Source organism: Pteronotus mesoamericanus, unplaced genomic scaffold, assembly GCF_021234165.1.
Source record: "Pteronotus mesoamericanus isolate MK-2021 breed Mesoamerican mustached bat unplaced genomic scaffold, CSHL_Meso_final contig_60, whole genome shotgun sequence".
Taxonomy (NCBI): Eukaryota; Metazoa; Chordata; class Mammalia; order Chiroptera; family Mormoopidae; genus Pteronotus; species Pteronotus mesoamericanus.
This window is the reverse complement of record NW_026555213.1, coordinates 173,663-199,918: the sequence shown is the minus strand read 5'-3', so window position 1 is coordinate 199,918 and position 26,256 is coordinate 173,663. Positions and strand designations below refer to the sequence as shown.

General features: G+C 42.6%; 1 gene segment (V, D, J or C); it reads left to right on the top strand.

The window, feature by feature from the left end:
• The first annotated feature begins 12,454 nt into the window (after nt 1-12,454).
• Nucleotides 12,455-14,298, top strand: LOC129076553 (immunoglobulin heavy variable 4-38-2-like). The segment is given in 4 exon segments: nt 12,455-12,500; nt 12,586-12,874; nt 14,107-14,178; nt 14,265-14,298. Coding segments are annotated over 4 exon segments (441 nt in total).
• Nucleotides 14,299-26,256: the final 11,958 nt, after the last annotated feature.

The following is a 26,256-nucleotide window of genomic DNA, read 5'->3' as shown; positions in this document are numbered from 1 at the left end:
GTGGGCTCACAATGTGCAGGATGTCCTGCAGGGGCTCGTACATCAACAGGAGAAGGGGTGTCTGCACATAGCTCAGGGGCTGGCCTCAGACACATCCTCGAAAAGTGATGAGGACTTGGATTCTCAGTCTTCTTCTGGGAACTGTCCCTTGTCCTTTATCTTCTCTCAGGTAGAGACAAATATGTTAAAACGACAAACTTCCTTATAAATATGCAAATATGAAGAAGTAAACTAGGTTGAATGCAGGTATGTCTGTGCCCAGAGAACATAACCCACAGCCACCCCCTCCCCTGCAGAGTCCTGAAGGCACAGCCTCTCACCATGGACTGGAGCTGGAAAGCCCTCTTCCTGGTGGCAGTGCAAACATGTAATGGACTCCCCAGGCCCTGGGTTAAGGAGGGGATGACAGAGAGCCAAGAAGGATGTCTTCCCCCTGATGTCTCCTCTCTGAGGTGTCCATGCCCAGGTGCAGCTGGGTCCATCTAGGTCAGAGTTGAGGAAGCCTGGGGTGTCAGTGAAATTCTCCTCCAACGTTTCTGGATGCACCTCCACAAGTTATGCTCTGACAGACCCCGGGAAGGGCCTAAAATATGTGGGCTGGATCAACACCAACACTGCTATACCCACGGAGTCCAGGGCTGCTCAGAATGCTATTTCTTCTCCATGGACACCCCCGTCACCAAACTCTATCTGCAGAATATTGGTCCTGCATCTTAGGACACGGCCACGTATTACTGCAAGAGACTCAGTGTGAGGACCCACTTCCTGAATGTGTCACAAACCCTAAGAAGTGAGATGGCTGCACAGGGCTGAGGAAGTGACAATGATGGTCCCCCTGACCTCCTCACTCACAGTCACAGAACTCAGACCAGGACTTATGCTGCCAGGGGCACATCAGAAATCCAGTAAAAGATTCATGAGACCAGTGGCACTACAAGGAAGCAGCACAGAAGATGCTCCTGGAAGGATCCCTTTTTACTGTGATTTGTGCGAGGGCCTCAATGGGAGCCTCCTTGTTCTCTGCATGATGGGCGTTCATGGAGGCATCGTCTAGGAATCTTGGGTGAGTTCAGGTTTTAGGAATTGGGGTTCTAGTGACTCCCCAGAAAGGCCTAAGATGTCCCTTATGTATACATAATGGAATTGAGATCAGGGAAGTGTAAGTATGTAGAAGTCAAAGATGAAATTCTGTCCTTTTCTTTAGCCAATCATCACTGAGATGACATTCTGGCTTCGAAATTAAGGGAGGACAAGTGTTCCAGGTTCCAGCACTGTCTATGACATCACAGAATTCTTTCATTCCTTGCTCAGGGAGAAGCGCTAAGGGGTGTCATCCTCTGAGAGCACAGCCCCACATGCCATGTGTCTCTATCTCTTCGCCAGTACTAATAATCATCACACAGGAGGGTGAAGGGCTGGGGCATCCTTGACAAAGGGAGACCACACCCTAACCATTTGGTATTCTTAGGACAGTGGAATCATTTATGACAGACCAGGGGCTGCCATATGCACATATTTATTCACATAGAATCTGCCGGTTGGAGTGTGAAAACCATTGAGTGGACAGAAGTGAAGGTGGTGGCAGGGTGACCATGAGTCTCCCCTCTAAGTTTATATGTTTAATTCCTCATACCTAAAGATGACAGTACTAAAAAGTGAGGCTTTGGTTGATGATTGGGTCAACAGTGTGCCCTGTGAATAAGTTACTGTCTTAATCAGTGAGCTCAGAGATTTAGCTGACCCTTCTGTCATGGTTGGACTGAGCTGTAATTGTCATATGTGATGGAGGAAGAGGGACCTCACTAGAAGTGAAGGACACCATGAAGTATAATCAAAAGGCGGCCAGGTTGTCTGACACTCAAAAGCCAAAACTCTAGTGTCAGGGGCTGAGGTGAAAGAGATTGTTTTCATTCATGTGTTGACACCCAGGAAGGTGAAATACTCTCATCTGAAAGCCCATGAACATCTCTCACTGAAGGTACACTTTTCATAGGGAGTTAGAGTGACAAAAAATACGGAGATTGGGGATATGCAGGCAGTGTCTTGGCTGTCCCAACATGGACCATCACTGTCATCATTCTAGAACTGTTTTTGTACCAGTTAAATGCCTGCATTGTGTCATCTGTGTCAGCCAAATTTGTATTCAAGGTTATTTATTGTACAGCAGGGCTGGGATTGGGAGCCTTTGCTATACACTTGTAAAACACTGTCAATAGGTGAGTTGTATATGTTGCTTAGTGCATCTTAACTTAATTCTATTTCATGGGAAGTCATAACAGTAGTTTATCGTCTATGTTACAATCCCACCCTGTCAATTCTCCTCCATATCTATGGAGCTGCTCATAGCCTTTAAAAATCCTGAAGGAATAAAAAACGTAAGCCTGTTGGAAAACAAAATCTTGAGATTTAAAAGCAGATGTATTTTCTGCAGGACACTAAAGATAAGATTCTACTTTCATGGCATGGGAAGAACAAGTTATAGAGAGATCTGTGAAACAATTCAGACAAGTATTATAAACAGAAGAATCGTTAAAGGTACATTTATATTTTACATTTGGACCTGAATTCCTGGGGTATCCATGAAAATACCCATAGACCAAACTGGACTTCACATAAAAAAACGGGTATGGTGATCCAATGAAAGTTGATGCCAGGTAGCCAGTGCATTGTTTTGGCGATGCGGGTTTCTATCTGAGCTGAAGGGTCAATGTAAGAAAAACCAGAGTGATTGATGGTCATGTAAATTCTGCTGGTTCTGCTGGTATGTAGTCTAAGGCATTTTGATTATCCAAGGCAACTTTAGCTACAGGGACTCAAGTTTGTTTTTTTTTTTTTTTTTTTTTTTTTTTAATATTAGCATGTTAGGTGTCAGTTTTTATAGTCTCTGGGTGATAAAATTCTTGGGGATATTCTGCAGTACAGGCTGATGTGCAGCTGCTCCCCACCAGCCTCCTAGACTCCATCCAAAGAAATATTCATTTCCTGGGATTTCTCTGAGGAGATCTAATGCCACTTGGGTGAATGTTAACTGGTTGCCCTGGAATGTCATCTGCATAAAAGTAATTTAATTACTTGCTTGTGGGTTTCAGGAGGGAACTTGTCACCTCTGGGTCCCCCTGAACTTGTTACAGCCCTCTGGATTTGGAGTATGTGTAGCAATTAGACCTGAGACAAAGCTGCTGCCTTTAGAGGAATATGTTCCTTGGTAGACAATTTACAGAACAAGCCCAGTGGTAGCAGAGGGAGGGCACACTCAGGCACATACTGAAAGCTCTGTGATAACGTTAAATCTCTCAGGTGTCATTTTAATGGCTTGAGACAGGCTTTCTGCTGCATTTGTCTTATCCTTATGACCAAGTCTGTTGTTATAGACAATTTGGTGTTAGGTAGGGAATACGTATGTCCTAAGTGTATATGAGTCTCCTGTGGGGGAATACTTATGGACTGTGAGATGAGTAGAAGAGCCCCTGGCCTCCTGCTGCACCTCAGGGCTGTATCCTTGGACTGACCCTCACATTCACTTTCTATTCCATTTCTTCTGAACCCCCTTTCTACCACATTCTCTTTTTTCCACAGAGCCAGAGGGCAGGGGCAGTATTTGCTCCTCTGTCCTATGGACTCCAGGCAGAATTTCATGTGACTTGGAGGAGGACCAAGTCCCTGTCCAATGAAGGGCCACACCAGCCCTCCAAGTGCCTCAAAAGCTGTTTCCTTCCTTCCCTCCCTTCGTCATCTGGCTGATTCCAGGATGGATGGAGACCATGAAATGACCACGAGCTCACTATGGAAATCATTACAATTTGTCCTAACTAAGCCCAGCCTCTGGTTACAGGTGCTTCTTGTCCATTTCATGTGGCCACCTGTTGATTCCTTTCACCTGAATTTCTGTCTGCCTTCTCTGCGCTGAATACCTTCCTTCCTGATGAGGAAAACAGCAAAGACACCTGTTTACAAGAAGCTACATACTTTTGAATATTATAGAGAAGAAATAGGACAATGAACAGCAAGATGTGCTCCATCCTCAACACAAAATTTCATCCACCCTAAAAGAAGAAAAATTTGACAGTTGCAAGAACACAGATGAGCTTTGGAGTCACAATGTGCAGAAAATGTCACTCTCAGTATCACAGTAGCTGTGTGCATCCACATCTGTGAGAAACTGCAGTGGTCAAGGGCGGGGGACAGATGCAGAATGTGGTGTCTGGGGTGGGGACAGGAAGAGGGAATCGCTATTTAATGGCACTGAGTCTGTGAGAAAGTGAGATTTTCTGGACCTGGATGGCGACGGCGGTTGCCCAAGGGTGTGGATGGACTTAATGTCACTGTGTCTATTTAAAATGTATTCAAACAGTAAATTATAATTACTATATGTGATACAACAAACATCACACCAGTGCTAAATAGGGATGTGTACAGGAGTCCCAGGAGTCATGGAGCCCCCTGAACCTGTAGAGCAGGAATAGCATCATGGGTCCTAGCAAGGGTGACATGGAAGGTCATTCTGTGGAGCTCACTTGTAGGCAAGAACCTCAGAAGTGGTGAGACTATCCCCTGGATGTTTGCAGAAAAATGGACTCTGGGAAGATGGGGAGCCTCACCTAAGATTCAGGCCATGGGTGTCCCTGGGTCGAGAGAGGAGTGTGAGGTGGAAGCATAGGGACAAGGACAGTGGGCAAGTGAATGATTTAGATGGTACAGTGTATTACATGTGTCCAAGTGTCTCTTCAGGGGAAATGCAATGATGGTGGAATGTAAATAGGACCCAGCACCCTCTTTCCCATGGTGTCAGCAGGATGGTGTGGGAGACAAGCGACTGACTGTGATGCTCAGCCCACAGAGGACAGTGAGGCATGGAATGTAACCTCCCTTCTTGGGAAACACTTCATCCCATGAATTTTCATATTGCTTCATCCTGCATGCAGGTACCCAGCACTTCCCTCTGCTCTCACCTGGCCTGAGAGTGATAAAAATGACAAAATCTTCAACAGGCTCCACTTATCTGAGGTCATGGTCAATAAAGCTCCTTGATATCTAGGACATGGAGACACCCAGGTGCTCACCTGAAATGTGTTCTGGCAGCTTCACAGGGACATGAGAGTGAGGGAATGCCATGTCCAGGCTGAGGTTCACTGGGGCAGGTGATGATACATGTCACTGGGCTGGACTGGGGCATAGAAGGGGCTGAGTTTCCCTCCTCCATGTTGGGGGTGGGGGCTGGAATGTGTACAGAGCAGAGGTGTCACCTGGAGCAACGGTGCGCTGCTCACTGAATAGTTGTTCTTTCTTCTCTCCTTTGGAATCCACCTCGTTTTCCTTCATGCTGAGCCCAGTTGGCCTGTGCTCAGGGCTCCTCACTGGCGTCCCACGAAGCCTGCGGGAGAGTGTGCCCATCCCTTTCGCATACCTCACCTCAGTCCCGCATGATCGCTCCTGACCCTCAGTCTCAGCTCTCTTGTCAACATAGGATGAATCTGAGACTGTTGTCAACTGAGAAAGTCTCATGTCTGGTTCATGGATGTCTTCAGTCTTTCAGATGAGCCCCAGGCCTCGCTGTGCACTATTAGATGGTGGGCACTGCTGGGGGAAATTTCTTTGGATGGAGGGAGTGTGACTCGGGCAAGCAAACCTGGTTTTAAGTATTTACCAGGCTGCTGAGTCCCACCATGTGTTTCACTTCACTTAAGTGATGTGATAAAAGTACAGCTTGTTTGCACTTTGGTTTCCCTCCATCTGTCACTGTGACCTTCATGATAACCCTTCTGAAGACATCAACCTCCAGGTCTCCCCCGTGGGCTCTGATGTGTACACAGTGATGACAGGTTCCAAACTGACCCTCTGTGACCAGGAAGCAGATCCCATCCTCCTCACACTTCTCAGGACACCTCCTGGACCAGAGTCAGTGTCTGTGTGACTCTGCGGGAGGTGCAGTCAGGGTGAGGGCCCCATGTGGTCTCAGAACCTGGGAGGCCTCCTGAGCTGCTCACCTGCGGGATGGGGCTGCACTGCCCTGGAGGAAATGAGACGATGTGAAAAACAAAGCATGTGTAACAACCATGTCAGTTTCATGGTCTGTGTTGGACTCTGGAAGCTGGTCCTAATGTGCAAGGCCTTTTGCTGGGAGCTGGAATGAGAGAGAATGTGCATCTCCTCTGCCACCTGCAGAAACAGAGGCCTCAGCCAGGGTGGGGAAAGACTTCAGTATTTGCAATATGTATACATGAAAATTTACATCAAGCCCTTTTTCATATGAAATTATGATTATCCCATCTGGAAAAGATCTGTCTATTACTTATCTTTCTTTGGACTCAGAAAGATTTTTGAGCCCAATGTTAATCAATTTTAAGATCCACTTGAATAATCTATAAAATTAAAATAGTATGATTCTTCATCCAGTCCAGCTTTAACCACTACACATAGAAAGAAGGGTGGTCCTTGACATGTTTCAAAGTTGACACATAACCCAACTACCCTCCCGTTCCTGATCTACGCCATGAAGACCAAGAGAAGAAATGTGCTCAGGTAAGAGAGAAACAGTGGCCTGAGTTCTCACTTATGAGAATAGAATACATCACATGCAAATTTATCTCTCGGCTCCTGGTTAAATCCTCCCCTGGGCTGTGGGGTCTCACAGCTCCCTCCTCACACAGGGCTGAGTCTCTGGAAAATGCACACCTGTGTGTAGAAAATGAGACTGATGTGTCTGCCTCTGTGCCTGGTGACAGCCCCTGAGGGTGAGTATCTTAGAAGTAGGACACAGGTCTATGGGATGGTGGTGAATGCACATGGCTGATAGGGAATGATGTTCTTTGTCCCCAGGTGTCTAGTCCCAGGTGCAGTTGCAGGAGTCGGGCCCTGGTACAGTGAAGCCATTGCCGACCCTCTCTCTCACCTGCCCTGTCACTGGTTACTTCATCACTACTGATTACTACTGGAGCTGGATCCGCCATCCCCCTGGGAAGGGGCTGGAGTCGATCGAGTACATAAGTTATAGTGGAAGCACTTACTACAGCCCATCCTTAAAGAGCCAAACCACCATTTCCAGAGACACGTCCAAGAACCAGTTCTCCCTGCAGCTGAGCTCCGTGACTACCGAGGACACAGCTGTGTATTACTGTGTAGGAGGCACAGTGAGGGGAAGTCAGCAAGAGCCCAGACACAAACCTCCCTGCAGGAAACAGGAAGGCTGAGCTGCAGGGGGTGTTCTGTACATCAGAAGAAGCCATGAATCATTATAGTGTCATGGTCCACAGACTGGGGCAAGCCTGATCGAATTTCTGACTCGTCTATTTCTGCCTCAGATCCTGCTTCTGCTCCTTGGGAGACACTGGCCCAGTGTCCACTGCATTACTACTCTTGAGGCTTCAGGCAATGCCCTCTGAGAATTGGAACCTCTACACTGTTAGATGGACCCTCCTCCCCAAAATTAGAACAGTATTGGCTCCACTGTTTTGGAAAATTGTCCCTGGGTCTGATCCTCACCAGGATGAGCCAGGTTCTTCTCACCATGGCCTCTGCTGTTTCCAGGTACTGAGAGAACAGGAAACCACAAGGCTGGGCTCTCTCCAGTCTTCACATTGATCGTATTTGCTTTTGTTCTGTCACCAAAGAAGCCCCTCATTTGTTTAGGAGACAGTGGGTATCCCAATAAACTGCTAGGAACTAGGGAGAAGTGGGACCTGGGCTCACCACCATGAAAATTATCACAGTGTGTACGTGTGTGTAATTTGTTGAGCAGGAGAAGTGCATTGGCAGTATGGTCATGTGCAGGGATAGTCACAGAGGACTTGCAAACAGGTGAACCTGAGGAGAGAGAAAGTCCTATCAAAACTTTCTAGACTCTTGGATATTTTTCTCTAATTTCTAAGTATCCATTTTCATAAAAAAATATGTGTGTGTAATAAGAACCTTGCTATTTATTTTTGTTGTTTATGAAAGCATACTTTTTTAAAATGATTTTGTTTCTTTATTTTTAGAGAGAGGGGAGGGAGAGAGAAACAGAGGGACAGAAACTTCCAAGTGTGGTTGCCCACTGGGGACCTGCCCTTTGACCCAAGCATGTGCCTTGACTTGGAATGGAACCAGTAACCCTTTGGTTCACAGGCCGACACTGAGTCCCCTCAGCAACTCCATCCAGGGCTATTGCTTTATGTAACATAATTTACCATGTACAATATCAAGTAGGCCTAGTTGGTTCAAAATGTCTCCTTTATAAGAACACTATACAGATCCATGTGGCATTACAGGAACTTATTGGAATGACCCAAAGCTAATTTTAGGTCAACAATAAGTGTCTTAAAAATTAGACTTTGGGAAGTGTGTCAAATATTCTTTGCCAAAATATAATATAACATTATGAAAAATATTGTTATTGGATATTTATTTACACAGTGTAAAAATTTAGGTACTGAACATAGTACAGGTTAGCAAAATTTTCTCCTTCTAATGAACAATATGTGTCTTTAAATAACTAAACACTTGAGTAACATAATATAACACATTCATCTAATTAAAAAATATAGAGTCTTTTCTTTCTAGGCAAAAGTAAAACAGTGTTTCCCTTATAACAGACTGAAGAAGATTAAACAATTTTTTTCCTTTAGAAATTTATATGAATTTACCTAATTTAATCTGTCATACAGCTGAACTATATAATTTCCCTTGCTTACAAAACAAGATTTCGTTTCACGAAACTTTAATTTCATAAACTTTCTTTGATAGACAGTCATTCTGTGTTGTACGCATTCCCTTTTAACTAACCTTTAAAAATTCATTCAGAAATGACCAACATTATAACAAGGTATCATCTTCTCATTCTTCAACAAGTGCTTTCATACCTGATATCTTCTATTATAAAATCATACAGTTTTTTTCCATTAAAATTCTTAAGTCTTAGAAACCATGCTTTTAACTGACATCTAAAAGTAATTAGAATTCTTTACTGATACTTTTATGAACATTACATAACTTTTAGACACTTTTTTTTCGCAATGGCAAACACAATCATATTTTCAATGAAAATACTTTTATGTGGGCAAATCCTTAGATATGGAGGGATACAAGATAATGGAGATGCAGGGGCTGCTCTTTACATGTGGGCATCAGTGACCGTCAGGGTCATTCATGTGCACAAGGGATAGCACTGTCACCATGGATCCTTGAGGACACCAAGGACATCGATACAACCGGGGAGTGATCATGACAGAAGGGGACATCAAAGCCATTGGGCTCATTACTGAGCACAAGGGACATCAGTGTCACCACGGGGGGATCAGGACACCAGGGGTGTCAGTGCAATTAAAGGGAGACGTCCAGCTCAGAAGATGATTCCTAGAGGGTTTGGGGAAGGGCTTCCCTTAAGGTCCTTAATTCCTTCACCTCCTTTTGTCCCTTGGGGCAATTCCTGCTTCCTTTTATGTGTCTTGAATTCCTTACCCTCCCTGAACCATAAAAAGTAAAAAAGAACTCATTAAGCAGATGAAGTTACTTTCTCATCCCAGTTCTTATTGTCCCCCTAACTCTGTACAGTCTGTATTTTCTTGTTGACAAACCAACCATTTTAAAATTCTCACTGAGCCTCAGCTGAGGATGATTCCCCTGCTCCAGTGTAGCGATGGGAGCCTGCGGTTCTGAACGCATGTGCTGAGTTCACCCTCTTCCTCACACAGCACAGATCATCACACATGTGAAAGATCAGCCCTGGCAGGACCCATGACTGCTGGGAGCAGTGAGCCACTTTCCTCTCCCCTGCATTGTTGGACATTGAACAAGGAGAGATTGCCTCTTGTACGTTCCCTACTGGGGAAATAGCCACAAATTAGGCATGTGCTGCCCTGAATGGGAATCGAACTGGCCACACCAGTCATGGTTCTGCGAACATATTTTTTACCGGTGAACTGGGTGAGATTGGCTGCCCTTCCTTACATGTGGGGCCCAGCCTGACAAATTGGAGACCTGCAGGAGGCCACTGGATCCTCCACCTGAGGGACTTGGAAATGGAGCATCCACATGAGCTGTGGCCCTGGCTCCAGAATCCTGGGCACATGGGCCACTCCTGCATCTCAGGGCTGTGTCCTTGTCCATGAACTAAACTTGAGACACCTCTGTGAACCTCATGCCCCCCTCCTCCATGATTCCCCCTGTATATCCTTTCTGTCACAGTCTCTTATTTCCTCCGAGCCCCAGGGCAGGATGTGTGCCCCTGTCCCAGGGACTCCAGACTAAGTGTAACCTGGAGATGGACCCAGTTCCTTTCAGATGAAGAACCCCATCAGTCCTGCCTTTGTGACTTGGGATGTGTCTCTACTTCCCCTTTGTCCTGATCCTACTGCTTCTAGGATAGACAGGAGGCCACGACAGAGGATGATAACACTACAGAATTCATTACTGTTTGTCCTAACTAAGCACAGCCTCTAGTCACAGGGGATTCCTGTGCTATTCATGTTATCACATGTTGACACCCTCCATCTGAGTTTGTTTTCTGCCTTCCTTGTGCTTTGACCCCTCATTCTTGATCAGGAAAACAGCAGGAAAAAAAAAACACTGTTAAAATAAACTTAATACTTGTGAAACCAGAGAAAGAATAGGCCACTGAATAACAATAGTTGCTCCATCCTCACCACACAATGTCATCATCTTTAAAATGATGAAGAAGAAGACAGTTGCAAGAACACAGATGAGCCTTGGAGACACAGTGCCCAGAGAAATGGGTCATCTCAGGATCACAGTGGCTGTGTGCACCCACATCCATGAGGACCTGGAGTGGTCAAGGGCATGGGGACAGATGCAGAATTTGGTGTCTGGAGTGGGGCCAGAAGGTGGGAGTTACTATTTAATGGCACTGACTCAGTGAGAGAAACAGAATTTCTGGATCTGGAAGGTGATGACGGTTGTCCAAGGCTTTGTATGTACGTAATGTCACTGTGTCCATTTAAAATGAATTCTCACGGTGAATGTCAATTATGGTATGTGATATCACAGACATCACACCAGCTCCAATGAGAAGTGTGCACAGGTGTCACCCGGTACAATGCTGTGTTGCTCACTGGAAGGGCTGTTCTCACCACTTCTCTGTTTCAGAATTTACTTCATTTTCCTTCATGCTGGTCACCATTGCCCTGCGTTCAGGGGCCCTCACAGGGTCCCCACAACACCAGCAGGAGAGGGGGGCCATCTCTATGACAAGGTCACCTCAGTCCCATGTTGGAGCCCCAAACCCTCGCTCAGATTTCTTGTTGACAAAGTGGGAATCTCCTGAGACATTTTTCACCTGAGAAAGTCTCACTTCGGTACATGGGTATCCTCAGTCTGTGAAATGCACACCAGGCTGTGCTGTCCACCATTAGATGACAGGCACTGCAGTTGGAAAATTCTGTAGATGGAGACTTGGGGAAGCAAACCTGATTTTAGACATGTAAAGGTCTGTTAAATCCCATCCTGTGTTCCTCCTCAGGTTAGTGATAGAATTAAAGATACACCTACTGTGCACTTTGGTTTCCCTCAATCTATCACTTTGGCCTTCATGTGCCGTTTACCCTTCCCAGGGCATCCGCCTCCAGATCCCTTCACAGGCTTTCAGTTGAACATGGGGATGGCAGGTTCCAACCTGACCTTCTAGGACTATGAAGCAGGTCCCTTCCTCCTCACACGTCTCAGGACACCTGCTGGCCCAGTGTCAGTGTCTGTGTGTTAGTGGGGGAAGGTGACCCCAGGTCTCAGGACCCCTCTGCTCTAGGATAATGGGAGGATTCCTGAGTAGCTCAGCTGAAGGAAGGGACTTCACTGCACTTGGGGAACTGAGATGAAAGGAAAGACACAGTGTGTGGAATTCCTGTGACAGCTTTAGGGTCTGAGCTCGGTGCTTGGCAGCAGGTCCTATACTGCATTGCCCATATTCTGGGTTTCACTGACACAGAGGCTGTGCATTCATCACCACCTGCAGGCACAAGGGTCTCAGCCAGGGCAAGGGAAAGAATGTTCTTTGTAATATTTTCACATGAAAATTTACCTGAAGTTTTTCATCTGAAACTCTGATTATCCCATCTGGAAACGATGTGTGTACTTCATGAGTTTCTTTGGACTTGGGAAGATGTTTGGGCATAACATTAATTGGTTATAATATCCACTAGAATATTCTATGAAAATAAAATTGTGTGATCCCTCATCCAGTTCAGCTTTAACTGTTAACATAGAGGAAATTGCTGTACCTTGGCATGATTCAGAGTTAACACGTAAACAAGCTACTAACCCATTCCTGACCTATGCCACCTAGTCCAAGAAAATAATCCTTCTCACTGCATACAAGGATACTGGCCTCACTCTCTTCCCACTTATGAAAATAGAGTCCCCTTCATGCAAATTGCTTTCCAGCTCCAGGTTAAATGCTACCCTGGTCTGTTGGGGCTCACAGCTCTCTCCTCACACAGGGCTGAGTCTCTGTAGAAGGCAGCCCTAGAAGATGAGAGTGCTGGGTCTCCTCCTGTGCCTGGTGACAGCCCCCCAGGGTGAGTGTCTTGGAAGTCAGACATGGGCCTATGGGATGGTGGTGATGGCATGTGGCTGACAGGGACTGATGGCCTTTGTCCCCAGGTGTCTGGTCCCAGGTGAAGCTGCAGGAGTGGGGCCCAGGAACTGTGAATCCCTCACAGAACATCACAGTCACCTGCGCTGTCTATGGTTACTACATCACCAGTGGTTACTACTGGAGCTGGATCCGCCAATCCCCAGGGAAGGGGCTGGAGTGGATAGGACAGCTAGGAAAAACTGGGAACACTTACTACAGCCCGTCCTTTGAGAGCCGAGCTTTCCTCTCCAGAGACACCTCCAAGAACCAGTTCTCCCTGCAGCTGAGCTCTGCGAGCACCGAGGACACAGCTGTGTATTACTGTGCAAGAAACACAGTGAGGGGAAGTCAGCAAGAGCCCAGACACAAACCTGCCTGCAGGAAAAACTGAGGCTGGGCTGCAGGGGGCACTCAGGGAACCGGGGGAAGCAGTGGAGCACTGCATTGTCATAGTCCACACACTCTGACCAGACTTGACCTTTTCACCATGGACTCTATAGGTTCCAGGTGCTGGATGAACAGGAAAACACGAGGGCAGGCACGCTCCAGTCCATATATCAATCGTGTTTGCTTTTGTTCTGTCTTCAGAGTAGGTCCCTCATGTTTTGGGGTGAGAATGTGGATCCTGCCAAGTGCTTGGGACTGGGGAGAAGTGGGGACTGGGGTCATTACCATGAAAATAATCACTGTGTGTGTGTGTGCGTGTGTGTGTGTGTGTGTGTGTGTGTGATTTATTGAGCAGTAGAAGTGCATTAGCATTTGTGCCATGTGCAGTGATACTCACATGGGACATGAAAGCAGATGATCCTGACACATCAGTGTCCCTCAAAGCTTCTGACTACTTCTGGACAACAGACACTGAGAAACCCATGCCCTGTCTGCCCAGACAAGACCCTCCCCTGCAGGGTAGGGGTTGGGCAGCAGGTGGCATGTAGAACTCATGATCTCAGGGCAGCTGCTTCAGGAGCAGGTGGAGAAGAAACTCGGGAGGCATGTCCCCTGAGGGCCTGGGTCTTTATTATTTTATTAAAAAAAAGTAAGACAAGTGGGGACCCGATGTAGCCTAAATATCTAACTTGATGAGAGAATTTACCAAACTAAATAAAACAAGGAAACCACAGTCAGTCCTGGACTTTCTGGAACTTCTTTATATCTGAATATTAAGGAGGTGGAGACTCTGATCCAAGAAATAAAACTTACAGATATTAAAGAGCAGAACTATCCATAATGTCTCTCTGTCCCTTAAAGGTAGGTTCTTAGTGAGGAGTATGCCCTATAGGGGCTTGTTCTTCTGTGGAAGGAGCTTTGTCTGCACAGAGCTCAGGGGCATGATAGGGGGCACACATCAGGTAACACTGATTCAAACTTGAACCCTGATTATCCCATGGATCATGTTCCCTGTGTCCTCTATTTTCTCCAAGACGGAGTCAGATAACCAGGTAGGAAGGAGTTTTCATTATGACTCTGCAAAGGAGAAGAGGTTGACTTCACTAAATATGGGTGCCTGTGCCCTGAAAGCATCATCCACAGCCACTTCTTCCCTACAGAAGTCATGATGGCAAAGCTGGTCACCGTGAAGTCATGCTGGAGAGCCCCGTAACTGGTGGCAGTGGCTACAGGTAAGGGGCTCCTTTTCTCCTCTGTCAAGGGGGGCACCAGGGGTTGTAAGGGGGAATTTCCATCCATTCCTGCCTCCTCTCCACAGGTTTCCACTCCCAGGTGCAGTAAGTGTCATCTAGGGCTGAAGGGAGGAATCCTGTGACCTCAGACCAGGTCTCCTTCAAGGCTTCTGGATTCACCTCCACAAGTTATGCTCTGTTAAAAGCCCCAGGAGAGAGCCTAGAATATATGGGCTGGATCAACACAAACACTGCTAATCCCACTTAGCCCCAGGCTGCTCAGAATGCTATTTGTTCTTCCTGGACACCCCTGTCACAATCACTGATCTCCAGATTAATCATCTGGGGTCCTCGGACGCAGGTTACTGTGCAAGATTCTCAGTGTGATGACCCTGCTCCTGAGTGTGTCACACACCCTAGGAAGTGGGATGGTTGGACTTGGCTGAGGAGATGACAGGGCGATGGTCACCCTCACTTTCTCACACATAGTCAAGGAACTAAGCCCAGGACTGATGTTGCCAGGGGGACATCAGAAATTGAGCGGAATGTGTCAAGAGACCAGATATACTGCAAGAAAAGGCAAGGAAGATGCCTCTGGAAGGACCCCAGTTATTTACTGTGATTTGTTCAAGGGTCACATGGGAGGCCTCCTTCCCTCTGAATGAGAGATGTTCATGGATATGTAATCTAGGAATCTTGGTCAGGATCAGGTGTTGGGAATCGGACTGTAGTGACTCTCTGGAAAGGTCTATGGCATCCCTTATTTCTTAAGGATGGAAGTGTGCTTGGGGAAATGTAAGTACATGGAAGACAAGGATGAAATTCTATGTCCTTGTCTCTGGTCAATCGTCACAGTGATGATGTTCTGGCAGCAAAGTCAGGGATGACAGACGCTCCAGGTTCCAGTGCAGCCTAAAACATCACAGGATTCTGTCAGTCCTCACTAAGGGGTCTCCTAACCTGAGACCACAGCTCTACATGTGTCCCTGGGCTCGTACTACTGTTCGTCACATATGTGAGAGCAGGGTGGGAACATCCTTGGCAATGGGAGACTACATCCAGTCCATTCAAAGTTCTTATGACAATGTTATAATATATGGAAGACCAGGGGCTGCAATATGCACACATATATCCCTGTAAATCTGTAGTTCGGAGCATGAAATCCCTTTAGTGGACAGAGGTCATTGTGGTGGAGGACGACCCTTACTTGAGAGGCTGTAGGTCTGCACTGTGGCATGAATACTTGTGTCCCCCAAAGTTTACCTGTTTAATTCTCCATCCTTAAGGAAACAGTATTTAAAAAATTAGGCTGTGGTGAATGATTACGTTGAGGGAGGGCCCCATGAAAGGGTTACTCCCTTCCTCAATGAGCCCAGAGTGTTTTCTTATCCTTCCTCATTGTGAGGATGGAGATGGAATTGTCAGATGTGATCCAGGAAGAGGACCCCCACCACGAGGAACCATGAAATGTAGTCAAATGCTGCTCAGTATACTGGAAGTTTGAGGGGCAAATACTTGACAGTCAGGAGCTGATGGGATGGGGATTCTTTTTTTTTTTTCCTCCGGAAGATGAAACACTCTCATCTCAAAAGACATTAACATCTCTCACTGCGTGTTTTTTATAGGAAGCTAGAGTGACAAAAACACAAAGAGATCATAGGGTGAGGCTGTAGACATGCATGTAGTGTCTGGCTTGTCCCACCATGGACCTTCACTGTCTTCATTCTAGAATTGTTTGGTGCCAGGTAAATGTCTGTATTGTGGCATCTTTGTCAGCCTGACCTGTGGTCAAGGTTGTTTTTTATACAGTGGTACTGGTACTGGCAAAAATTGCTGTAGGTTCTAAAAAAACAAAAACAAAACTGTCAACATGTGAGTTTTTATGAGTTGGTTCATACAACTTATTTAATTCTCTTTCATCATAGCAGAATTAAATGCTTATGTCATGTTCCAATTCTGCACTGTCTATTCTTCCTCCATATCTATAGAGCTATTGATATTGTTTGAAGCTTCTGAAAGAAGGGAAAACCTGAGTCTGTTGAAAACAAAATCTTGTGAGTCAAAAGCAGATGCATATTGTAGAGGTCATTACAGAGCAGATAGTACTTTTCTGGCATGGGAAAAACAAGTCATAGAGATCCTTTTTTTTAAATGATGTTACTTAATTTCAGAGATAGATGAAATAAGGGGGAGAGAGAGGAGTAATATCAGTTCGTGTTTGCCTATTCTGTTTCCCCTATGGGAGACCTGGACCACAACCCAGACATGTGCCTTGACTGGGAATCGAAATGGCAATCATTTGCTTTTCAGGATGGCACACAATTTGCAGCACCGATCAGGAAGAGCAAGTCATACAGATCTTTGGAAAAACAAACAAAACCATTATAAAGAGAAGAATGTTTAAACGTAAATTAAAAATTTCCCTATTTGGACCAGAGTTCCTGGGGCAGGGATAAAAATAGACTCAGAAACCAATCTGAAATTCATTCATACAGCGGGGTGTGGCTATCTAATATTTGTTGATGCCAGGTAGTCCGGGAGTGGTTTTGGAGACGCTGGTTTCCCTCTGAGCTGAGGTGTCAATGTAAGAACCACCAGAGAATTTGATGGTCATATAAACTGCTGCTGGTTTTCCTGGTATGTAGTCTAAGGCAATCTGATTACCTAAGAACTTTAGCTAGAAAGTCATGAAACTTCTTCCTAGTAACAGATGAAGTGTCAGTTTTATTGGCTATGATGGTTACAGTCTTGGAGAGAATCTGAAGTACATGCTGATGTGCAGCTGCTCCCCACCAGAGTCATAGAGTCCATCTAAGAAAATATTCATCATCTGAGATTTCTCCAGGAGATCTCATGCCATTTGAGTGAATGTTAATTGATTGCTCTGGAGTGTTTCCTGCCAAAATTGTTTTAATTTCTTCCTTGTGGGTCTCAGGAGGAAACTGTTCTCCTCTGGGTTCCCCTGAACTGGTTAAATCATTTGGCATTGGAGTACATGTGGCAGTGAGACCTGAGAGAAAGCTTCCACCTTTAGAAAAATGTGTTACTTGGTCAGTAATTTGCAGAACAAACCCCGTTCTAACAGAAGGATGGCACATTCAGGCAAGTAACACATTCTTGCGACTTGAGATAGGCATTTTGCAGCACTTGTCTCATTACCCCTATGAACAAGTCAGTTTTTATACACACTTTTTTGTTTGATAGGAAATGCACGCTTCCCGGGTGTATCTTTGTCTCCTGTGTGGAAAAACGGATTGGTTGTGAGGTGTGTACAGGATCCCCAGTCCCCTCCTCCATTGTCTGAGTCTCAATCACTGTTCATCATCTGCCTCTGTGCCTTTCTATGTTTATATATTTTCCATATGCCTGCTTCTAGACACCTCAGCATTCTGCTTTGGCAAAATTCATACCTGGGCTTTCGTTCTTGCTCTGATTTTCTCTATTTCCCACTCGAGTTTTGGATTTGAATCCTTTTATGCTATAGGGTGCTGGATCTTCTCTGCAACTCCTTCCGGCTGAAGAGTGTTTTCAATTTCCTTCAGAGCCAAACACACTTTTTCTCAGTCAGAGGGGAGGGGAGGCCTGGGCACAGAAGAGGGTGGCAATGGTGTCTAAGGTTTGCATCCCCCGGTTAGGAGTAGACTTGTAACCTGGAAGAGTCAGATTGTGTTACTAATATCAATATTAAATAAGAAGCCAGAAAAATTTACGATCCAATTCTGTTCATAATTGAAAGATAAAGTCTGGAAGACATTTCACTGAAGTAGAGTTTATTGTCTATAACTGTGTGGTACAGAGCCTATTGAAACATAATTTCTGTATGTAGAATGACCTTCATTTTTATCAAAAAGCCAAACTAAGACTTATTCACTTAGTGGGTTAATTTGAGTTTCCATGTGGCCTGGTAACTGGCACAGTCATAAGAGGAAAAACAATTGACTGTGTAGGCTCTTAAACATGCTTTACAGAAAACTTACAAGGAATTATAAAATTGAGCTTTAATTATTTCATGGGGCATTGAAGCCAAGCCACGTGTTTGCTGTGAGGCTTTGCCTACTATATTTAAAACTTTTGGTGAGTTCCTTAAGTTCTTGGGGCCCTCCCAAACTTGTGGTTGTCCCTTGCCATCTCTCAGGAAAACAACCTTGCCTGGGAAGATTTCCATGAATCTTCTAAATAAGCACGTTACCAGGCTCTTTCTCAATTCTAGGGAGATCAAAGTAGTAGAAAAATATCAATGCCTCAATATTGCTTATTCAACTATAGTTTACCAAACTGGTTTAAGAAAAATGCAAGTTTTCTTTTGTCTGTTAATCAGAAGTATTAAAAATTAGTAATATTTTCACCAGAAGGAACAAAACTACCGTGACCTTTAGTTCATTCTCCCCCATAATCAAATTTGATTGTGTTTACTATTTGACGATGTTTCTATAGAATCAGTTATTCCGTGAAGTTTGAATAATCTTTATCTCATTCAAAAAATCCAATCTGAAAATTTATTCTCAGAAATACAGTATCTAGAATATGTCATTTTCTTTCCTTGGAACTTTCTGAAGATGCAACAAATTTGTGATTGCCTCAAGAACAAAAAAATGACTGTCCCTAAGCCACAGAAACTTGATTGAAAACAACAACAACAAAAAAATACTTGAAATGACATCATTAAAGATCTGATTATTCTGCAATTGACAAAGACATTTTCTGTAGAAACATTTCAAGATATATTAACATTACAAATGAAATTATATCTGAACTTCATAGATTCTTGGAGATTTTTATATAACTTCCAAAGCTGCATTTTAATAATAAAACATGTATATATAAGTAGAGCATAGTAATTATTTTGTTCTTTTTCTATAAAGGGGTACTTTAAAAATATATATTGACTTATTTTTAAAAGAAGAGGAAAAGAGAGAGAAAGAGAGGGGGAGAAACATCAATGAGTGGTTGTCTCTTGCATGCCCCCAACCGAAGACCTGCTCTGCAACCCATGCATGTGCCCTCACTGGGAATGGAACCAGAGACTCTTTGGTTCTCAGATCAGCACTTAATTTTCTGAGCCACACAAGCCAGGGATATTTCTTTATTGGAAGAAAAAGTCCCCATGTACACATATCAAATAGGTTTAAATGGGTAAAAATTTATCTTTTGTGAGAAAAAAGCATAAATACATGTGCCATTCCAGGAACTCATTGGACTGATCCAAAGCCAAATTTAGATTGACAAAAACCTGTTAAAAATTAAACTTTGGGAAGATAGTCAAACATATTTGACCAAAATCCTATATGTCATTATGTATAATAGTAATTTATTAAATATACATGTACACAGTGTAAAATTGAGGTACCAGATGTAGGTAGAGGATAGCACTTTACTTCTTACAATAAAAAAAATATGGGTTTTGTAAAAATCAGGAACCTGATTAACATCATGTAACAAATAAATTCTTTTAAAAAGTGCAGAGACTTTTATTTCATACAAAACTGAAAATCTGCTTCCATTTTAACAGACTTAAGAAAACTAAACAAAACATTTTTTACTTTTGAAATTATTCTAATTTTCCTAATTAAATTCATGATGCAGCTGAACTATCCAATATCCTATGATGTTGTCTTTTTCCAAACCTTTAATTTCATGAACTTTCTGTGATGTACACAGTCATTCTGTTATATACTTTCCATTTTAACTTGCTTTTTAAAATTCTTTATGAAATAACCAACATTAGAACAAGTTATTATCTTATGCTAGTTCAACAAGTGTTTTCTTACATTGTACCTTCTATTATCAAAACAAACAATTCCTTTCCAAATTAATTAGAATTCTTCAATCTTACAAACCATGCTTTTTAGTGACAATTTAAAGTAGTTAGAATTCTCTATAGATATTTTAATGAACAATACATATCTTTTAGAAACAGTTTATTTCACAATGGCAAACACATTCATACTTTCAAGAGAAATATTTCAAATAAAGAACAATGTATATTTATTAACAGATCCAAATCCACATTCCAGCTGCTCTGCATTAAGAAGCCAAAGCAGAGCTCCAGAGGACTTCAAGATGGCAGAGGAGTGAAGGGAAGTCACACTGACCTCCTCCCAGGTCCCACCTGAAATTACAATGAAATTGTGAAGAAATCACCTGGAACAAACAACTGAACAATATAGAAAGAGGAGACTAATAAACTCAGGCAGAAGAATCATCATTAACACAACATAACTGGTAAAGAGTGCAGTAGAGAATCAAAAACAAAGGCTGAACACCCATGGGTCACAGTGCCAGAAGGATATTTAAATGTCCCTTTGGATCCCTGTGAGAGGAGAGGGGTCAGATACACAGGCAGGTTTCTCCAACCAACAGCACCAGAGCCTAAAATGTACACAGAGAGCAACCAGGTGGATAAATTGGCAAGGTTGTTCTGTGACAGAGAGAGGAAGCTCGAGATGCAGAGAGCTATCTAAGATACCAACACATAAATGTCATACGCAGCCACTTATCCTGGCCTCTGTTAAAGGTAAGGGAAGAATGGGCCAGAGACCCCTGAGAAGAGATTGTGAAAGGAGGCTTTTGGGAAAGAACAGAGAGAGTTTCCAGCAGAGTCCCAGTGTCTGACTCATCCCCACTTTTGACAGCATCCATCATTCTCAGACAGACCACACCCGTGAGAAACAGCGCCTTGAGAGGACACAATAGCCCCGCACATAGGAGAGACTCTGCCTGCCCTATGGTGCCTCAGCCTGACTGATGAGTGCCAAGTGACTAGATTAACAGCTGAAGAGGAAAGACACAGACAGTAGATCCCTGGAAGTCTTAAACAGACCACCTAAGATCAGAAGGGATCAATATCAGACATCAGCAGACGCAGATCCAGAAAGAAAAGATAGCGGTCTCCAACCTTAGAAGTTCACACCACAAAATCAGAAAGACAACGCAGATCAATTTCAGCAGCAGAAATAAAAAGGTGGGGGAAGAGTCTCAGAAATAATGGGAAAACATAGAAACACCCCCAATAAAAGTGAATGGAGGAATCTCCAGGCAGAGAATTAAATGAAATAGAGGCAAGTAAACCATCGAATAATGATTTAAAAACAATGGTTCTAAGGAAGCTCAGTGAGTTCAAAAAGAATTACTGAAAACAACAGGGAAACTACGAGGTGCTTACTGCAAACTATATCAGCATGAAAAACAACATAGAAACTACAAATAAGAGGCAAGAGCAAATGAAGAATACAATTTCTAAATTGAAGAAGGGAGTAGAAGGAAACAAAATCTGTTTAGAGGGAGCAGAGGATAGAATCAGTAAGCTGAAAGACAAGGTAGAAAAGGCTCCAAGAAAGAGGAAGAAATTGAAACAAAGACTAAAAAAACGAAGAGGCATTGAAAGAAATGCAGGACAACCTGAAACATAATAATAACCATATAATAGGAATACCAGTAGGAGCGGAGGACGAGGAAGGGATAGAGATCCTGTTTGAAAAAATAATGGGACAATGTGTCTGAAAATAAGATTTTAACACTGTGTATCAAGAATATTAAAAATTCTTTAAATTGAAAAAAAAAGAAAGAAAGAAAAGAAAAAGTAAGGGTGGAAAACTTTCTTATTTGAGGAGAGAAAACTCACACAAGTCCAAGAAGCACAGAGGGTCCCACATATGAAGAACCAAATTGGGCCCATGCCAAGACAGAACATACGTAAAATGGAAAATATCAAAGACAAACAGAGAATCCTAAAGGCAGCAAGGGAGAAATAGGTAGTAACCTCCAAGGGAGTGCGGATACAGCTAGCAGCTGGCTTCTCAACAGAAACACTACAAGCCAGAAGGGAATGGCAAGAAATGTTCCAAGTCATGAAAAACAAGGGTCTGAAGACAAGACTACTCTACCAAGCAAGACTCTTAAATAAAATGGCAGGCGAAGTAAGGAGTTTTCCAGATAAAAGAAGACTAAAAGAATACACGTCCACCAAACCAGCTTACAAGATATTATAAACAAACTGCTTTAAGAAGATGAAGAAAAAGAGTGAGAAAGAGAGGATCACAGGCACAAAGGGAAAAACAAATGAATAAGTACCTATCAATAATAGCTTTAAATGTAAATGGATTAAATGTCCAAATCAAAAGACATAGGAGCACTGAAGGGATAAGAAAACATGAGCCACACATGTGCTGTCTACAAGGGACCCACCGCAGACCTAAGGACCAGCAAAGACTGAACGTACAGGGATGGAAAAAAAAATCCAAGCAAATTGATAAGGGGGGGGTTAAAACAGAAATAGCAATACTTATATCAGACAACACGCATTTCAAAACAAAAGCAATTAAAAGAGTCTCGGAAGGACACTTTATAATACACAAAGGAAGAATCCATCAAGAAGACATAAACGTTGAAAACATATGTGCACATGGCATAGGAGCACACACACACACACACACACACACACACACACACACATATATATGTATATATATATATATATATATATATATGTATGTATATGGAAAATCTTGCAGGAATTCAAGAAAGATATAGACAGTAACACACTGTTAGTCAGGGATTTTAACCCACAGTCAAAAATGGATACATCTTAAAACAAAACATGAACAAAGATATTGTGGAACTGAACAATGCATTAAATTTAATGGAGTTAACTGACATATATTAAACTTTTCATCCAAAACAAGCAAAATACACACTCTTTTCAAATGCACATGGAACATTTTCAAAGATAGAGTGCATGATAGGGCACAAAACAAGCCTCAACAAATTCAGGAAAATCAAAATAATAACAAACATTTTCTCAGACCTCAAGGGCTTGAAACTAGAAACCAAATTAAAGGGAAAAAAACACAAAAAACTTTCAAGATCATGTAGACTGAATAGCACACTATTAAACAATTAATAGGTCAATAATGAGATCAAAGAAGAAATCAGAAAGTTCTGAAAACAAATGAAAATGAACACACAACAGTCCAAACCTATGGGACACAGAGAAGGCAGTCCCGAGAGGGAAGTTGATAGCAATACAGGCCTTCCTCCAAAAGATAGAAACATTTCAAATAAAGGACCAAACCCCCCAGCTACAAGAACTGAAGAAACAAAAACAAACAAAGCCCAGAGCAAGTAGAAGAAAAGAAATAATCAAGATTAGAGCAGAACTGGGTGATATAGAGACTAAAAGAACAATTCGCAGGATGAACCAATCAAGGAGCGAGTTCATTGAAAAGATAAAATAAAAAAATGGGCAAGCCTTTAAACAAATGAATTGAGATAAAAAAGGGAGAGAACCTAAATTAAGAATATCAGAAATAAAAGAGGAGAAATAACAACTGATACCACAGAAATACAAAGGATTGCAAGAAATGACTGTGAACAATTCTATGCCAAGAAATTGGAAAACCTCAATGAAATGGTCAAATTTCTAGAAAAATATGACCTTCAATCGTTGAATGAAGATGAAACAGAAAGCTGGAACAACCGATAACCGCTGGTGTAATTCAAGTAGTAATCAAAAAATTCCCGGTTCACAAATGCCCTGGACTGGATGGTTTCACAGGTAAATTTTACAAAACACTTAAGGAAGAGAGAACCCCTGTCCCTCTCAGACTATTCCCAAAAATCAAAGAAGAGGGAAGGCTCCCAAACTCTTTATATGAGGCCAGCATCATCCAAATACCAAAACCAGATAAAGACACCAACAAGAAAGAAAACTACAGGCCAATATCACTGATGAACATAGATGCCAAATCCTCAACAAAATATTGGTAAGCCACATCCAACAATACATTAAAAACAGCATCCACCATAATCAAGTGGGATTCATCCCTGGGATGCAAGGATGGTTCAATATCTGCAATTCAATAAACATAATACATCACATAACTAAAATGAAATACAAAAACCACATGTTCATACCAATAGATGCAGGGAAAGTATTCTATAAGGCACAGCATCCGTGTATGATAAAAATACTCAGCTTAGTGAGAACAAAGGGGGCATACCTCACCATAAATAAGGTCATATATAAAAAACCTACAAGCAACCTTATACTCAATAGGCAAAAACTAAGAACTTTCCCATTAAGATTGGGGACAAGACAAGGATGCCCGTTTTCAACATTTCTATTCAACATAGTATTGGAAGTCTTTGCCACAGAGATCAGACAAGAAAAAGAAATAAAAGGCATCAAAATTGGAAATGAGGAAGTAAAACTATCATTGATTGCAGATGGCATGACATTGTACATAGAAAACCCCATAGACTCCACCAAAAACTACTAGACCTAATAAGCAAATCTGGAAAAACAGCATGATAGGGTCAATATTCAGGAATTGAAAAAAAATTGTGTACATCAACAATGAAATATCACAAGCAGAGATCAGGAAAACAATCCCGTTTTCTATAGAAACATGAAAAATAAAGTACCTAGGAATAAACTTCACCAAGGAGGTGAAAGGCCGGTATACAGAAAAAAATATACAACATTGAAGAAATAAATTAAGGAAGTCACAAAAAAGTGGAAGCATATACCATATTCATGAATTGAAAGAATTAACATAATCAAAATGTCCATACTACTCAAAGCCATTTATAAATTCAACCTAATCCTTATTAAAGTACCAATGATATATTTCACAGACAGAGAAAAAAAATTTTAAAAATTTATATGGAGCCACAAATGATCTTGAATAGCTGCAGCAATTTTGAGAAAGAAGAAGAAAGTAGGAGGCATCACAACACCTGACATCAAACTATATTACAAGGCCACTGGAGTCAAAACAATGTAGTACTGACAAAAGAACAGATAAATAGCTCAATGGAACAGAACAGAGAGCCCAGAAATAAACCCATATGCCTATGGTCAATTAATATTCAACAAACAGTTCAGAAGAATTAAATGGAGCAAAAATAGCCTTTTCAACAAATGATGTTGGGAGAGCTGGACAGCGACACACAAAAAACTGAAACTCAACCACCAACTTACGCCAAACACAAAAATAAACTCAAGATGGATAAAAGACTTAAATATATAAGTAGTGACTCTATAAAAGTCCTGAAGGAGAACATAGGCAGGAAACTCTCAGATAAGGCACACAACAATTTTTCACTGATATGTCCCCTAGAGCAAAGGACATACAGGAAAAAAAAAAAAAGCAAAAAAAGTGGGACTTCATCAAAATAGGAAGCTTCTGCTCAGCTAAAGAAAACTTAGCAAAATGGAAAAGGAGTCAACTTTATGGGAAATATATATTTGCCAACGATACTTCAAACAGGAGTTTGATATCCAAAATATATAAAGAACTGACATGACTCTACTACAAGAAGTAAATCCAATTAAAAAATAGGCACAGGACATGAACAGAGACTTCAAGGAATACTAACAGCCCCAGAGACATATGAAAGGATGCTCATCATCACTAGCCATCAGAGAAATGCAAATTAAAACCTAATGAGATACCATTTCACACAGGTTAGAATGGTCATCAGAAATAAGTCAACAAACAAGTGCCAGAAAGGTTGTGGAGAAAAGTGAACGCTAGTCCACTGTTGGTGAAACCGCAGATTGGTGCAGCCAATATGGAAAACAGTGTAGAGTTTCTTCAAAAAGCTGAAAATGGAACTACCTTTTGACCCAAGGATTCCACTGCTGAGATTATACCCTAAGAATACCAAAATATCAATTCAATAGAACCTACGTACTCCAATATTCATAGTCACACAATTTACAATAACCAAGTGGTGGAAGCAACAAGTGGTGGCTGAGAGAACAGGAAACCAAAAGGGTGGGCTCTCCCCAGTATTCACATAAATTGTGTTTGCTTTTATTCTGTCACCAAAGAAGTCCCTCATTTGTTTAGGAGACAGTGGGGATCCTGACCAACTGCTAGGAACTAGGGAGAAGTGGGACCTGGGCTCATCACCATGAAAGTTATCACAGTGTGTACGTGTGTGTAATTTGTTGAGCAGGAGAAGTGCATTGGCAGTACAGCCATGTGCAGGGATATTCACAGGGGACTTGCAAGCAGATGAACCTGAGGAGAGTGAAAGTCCTATCAAAACTCTCCAGACTCTTGGAGATTT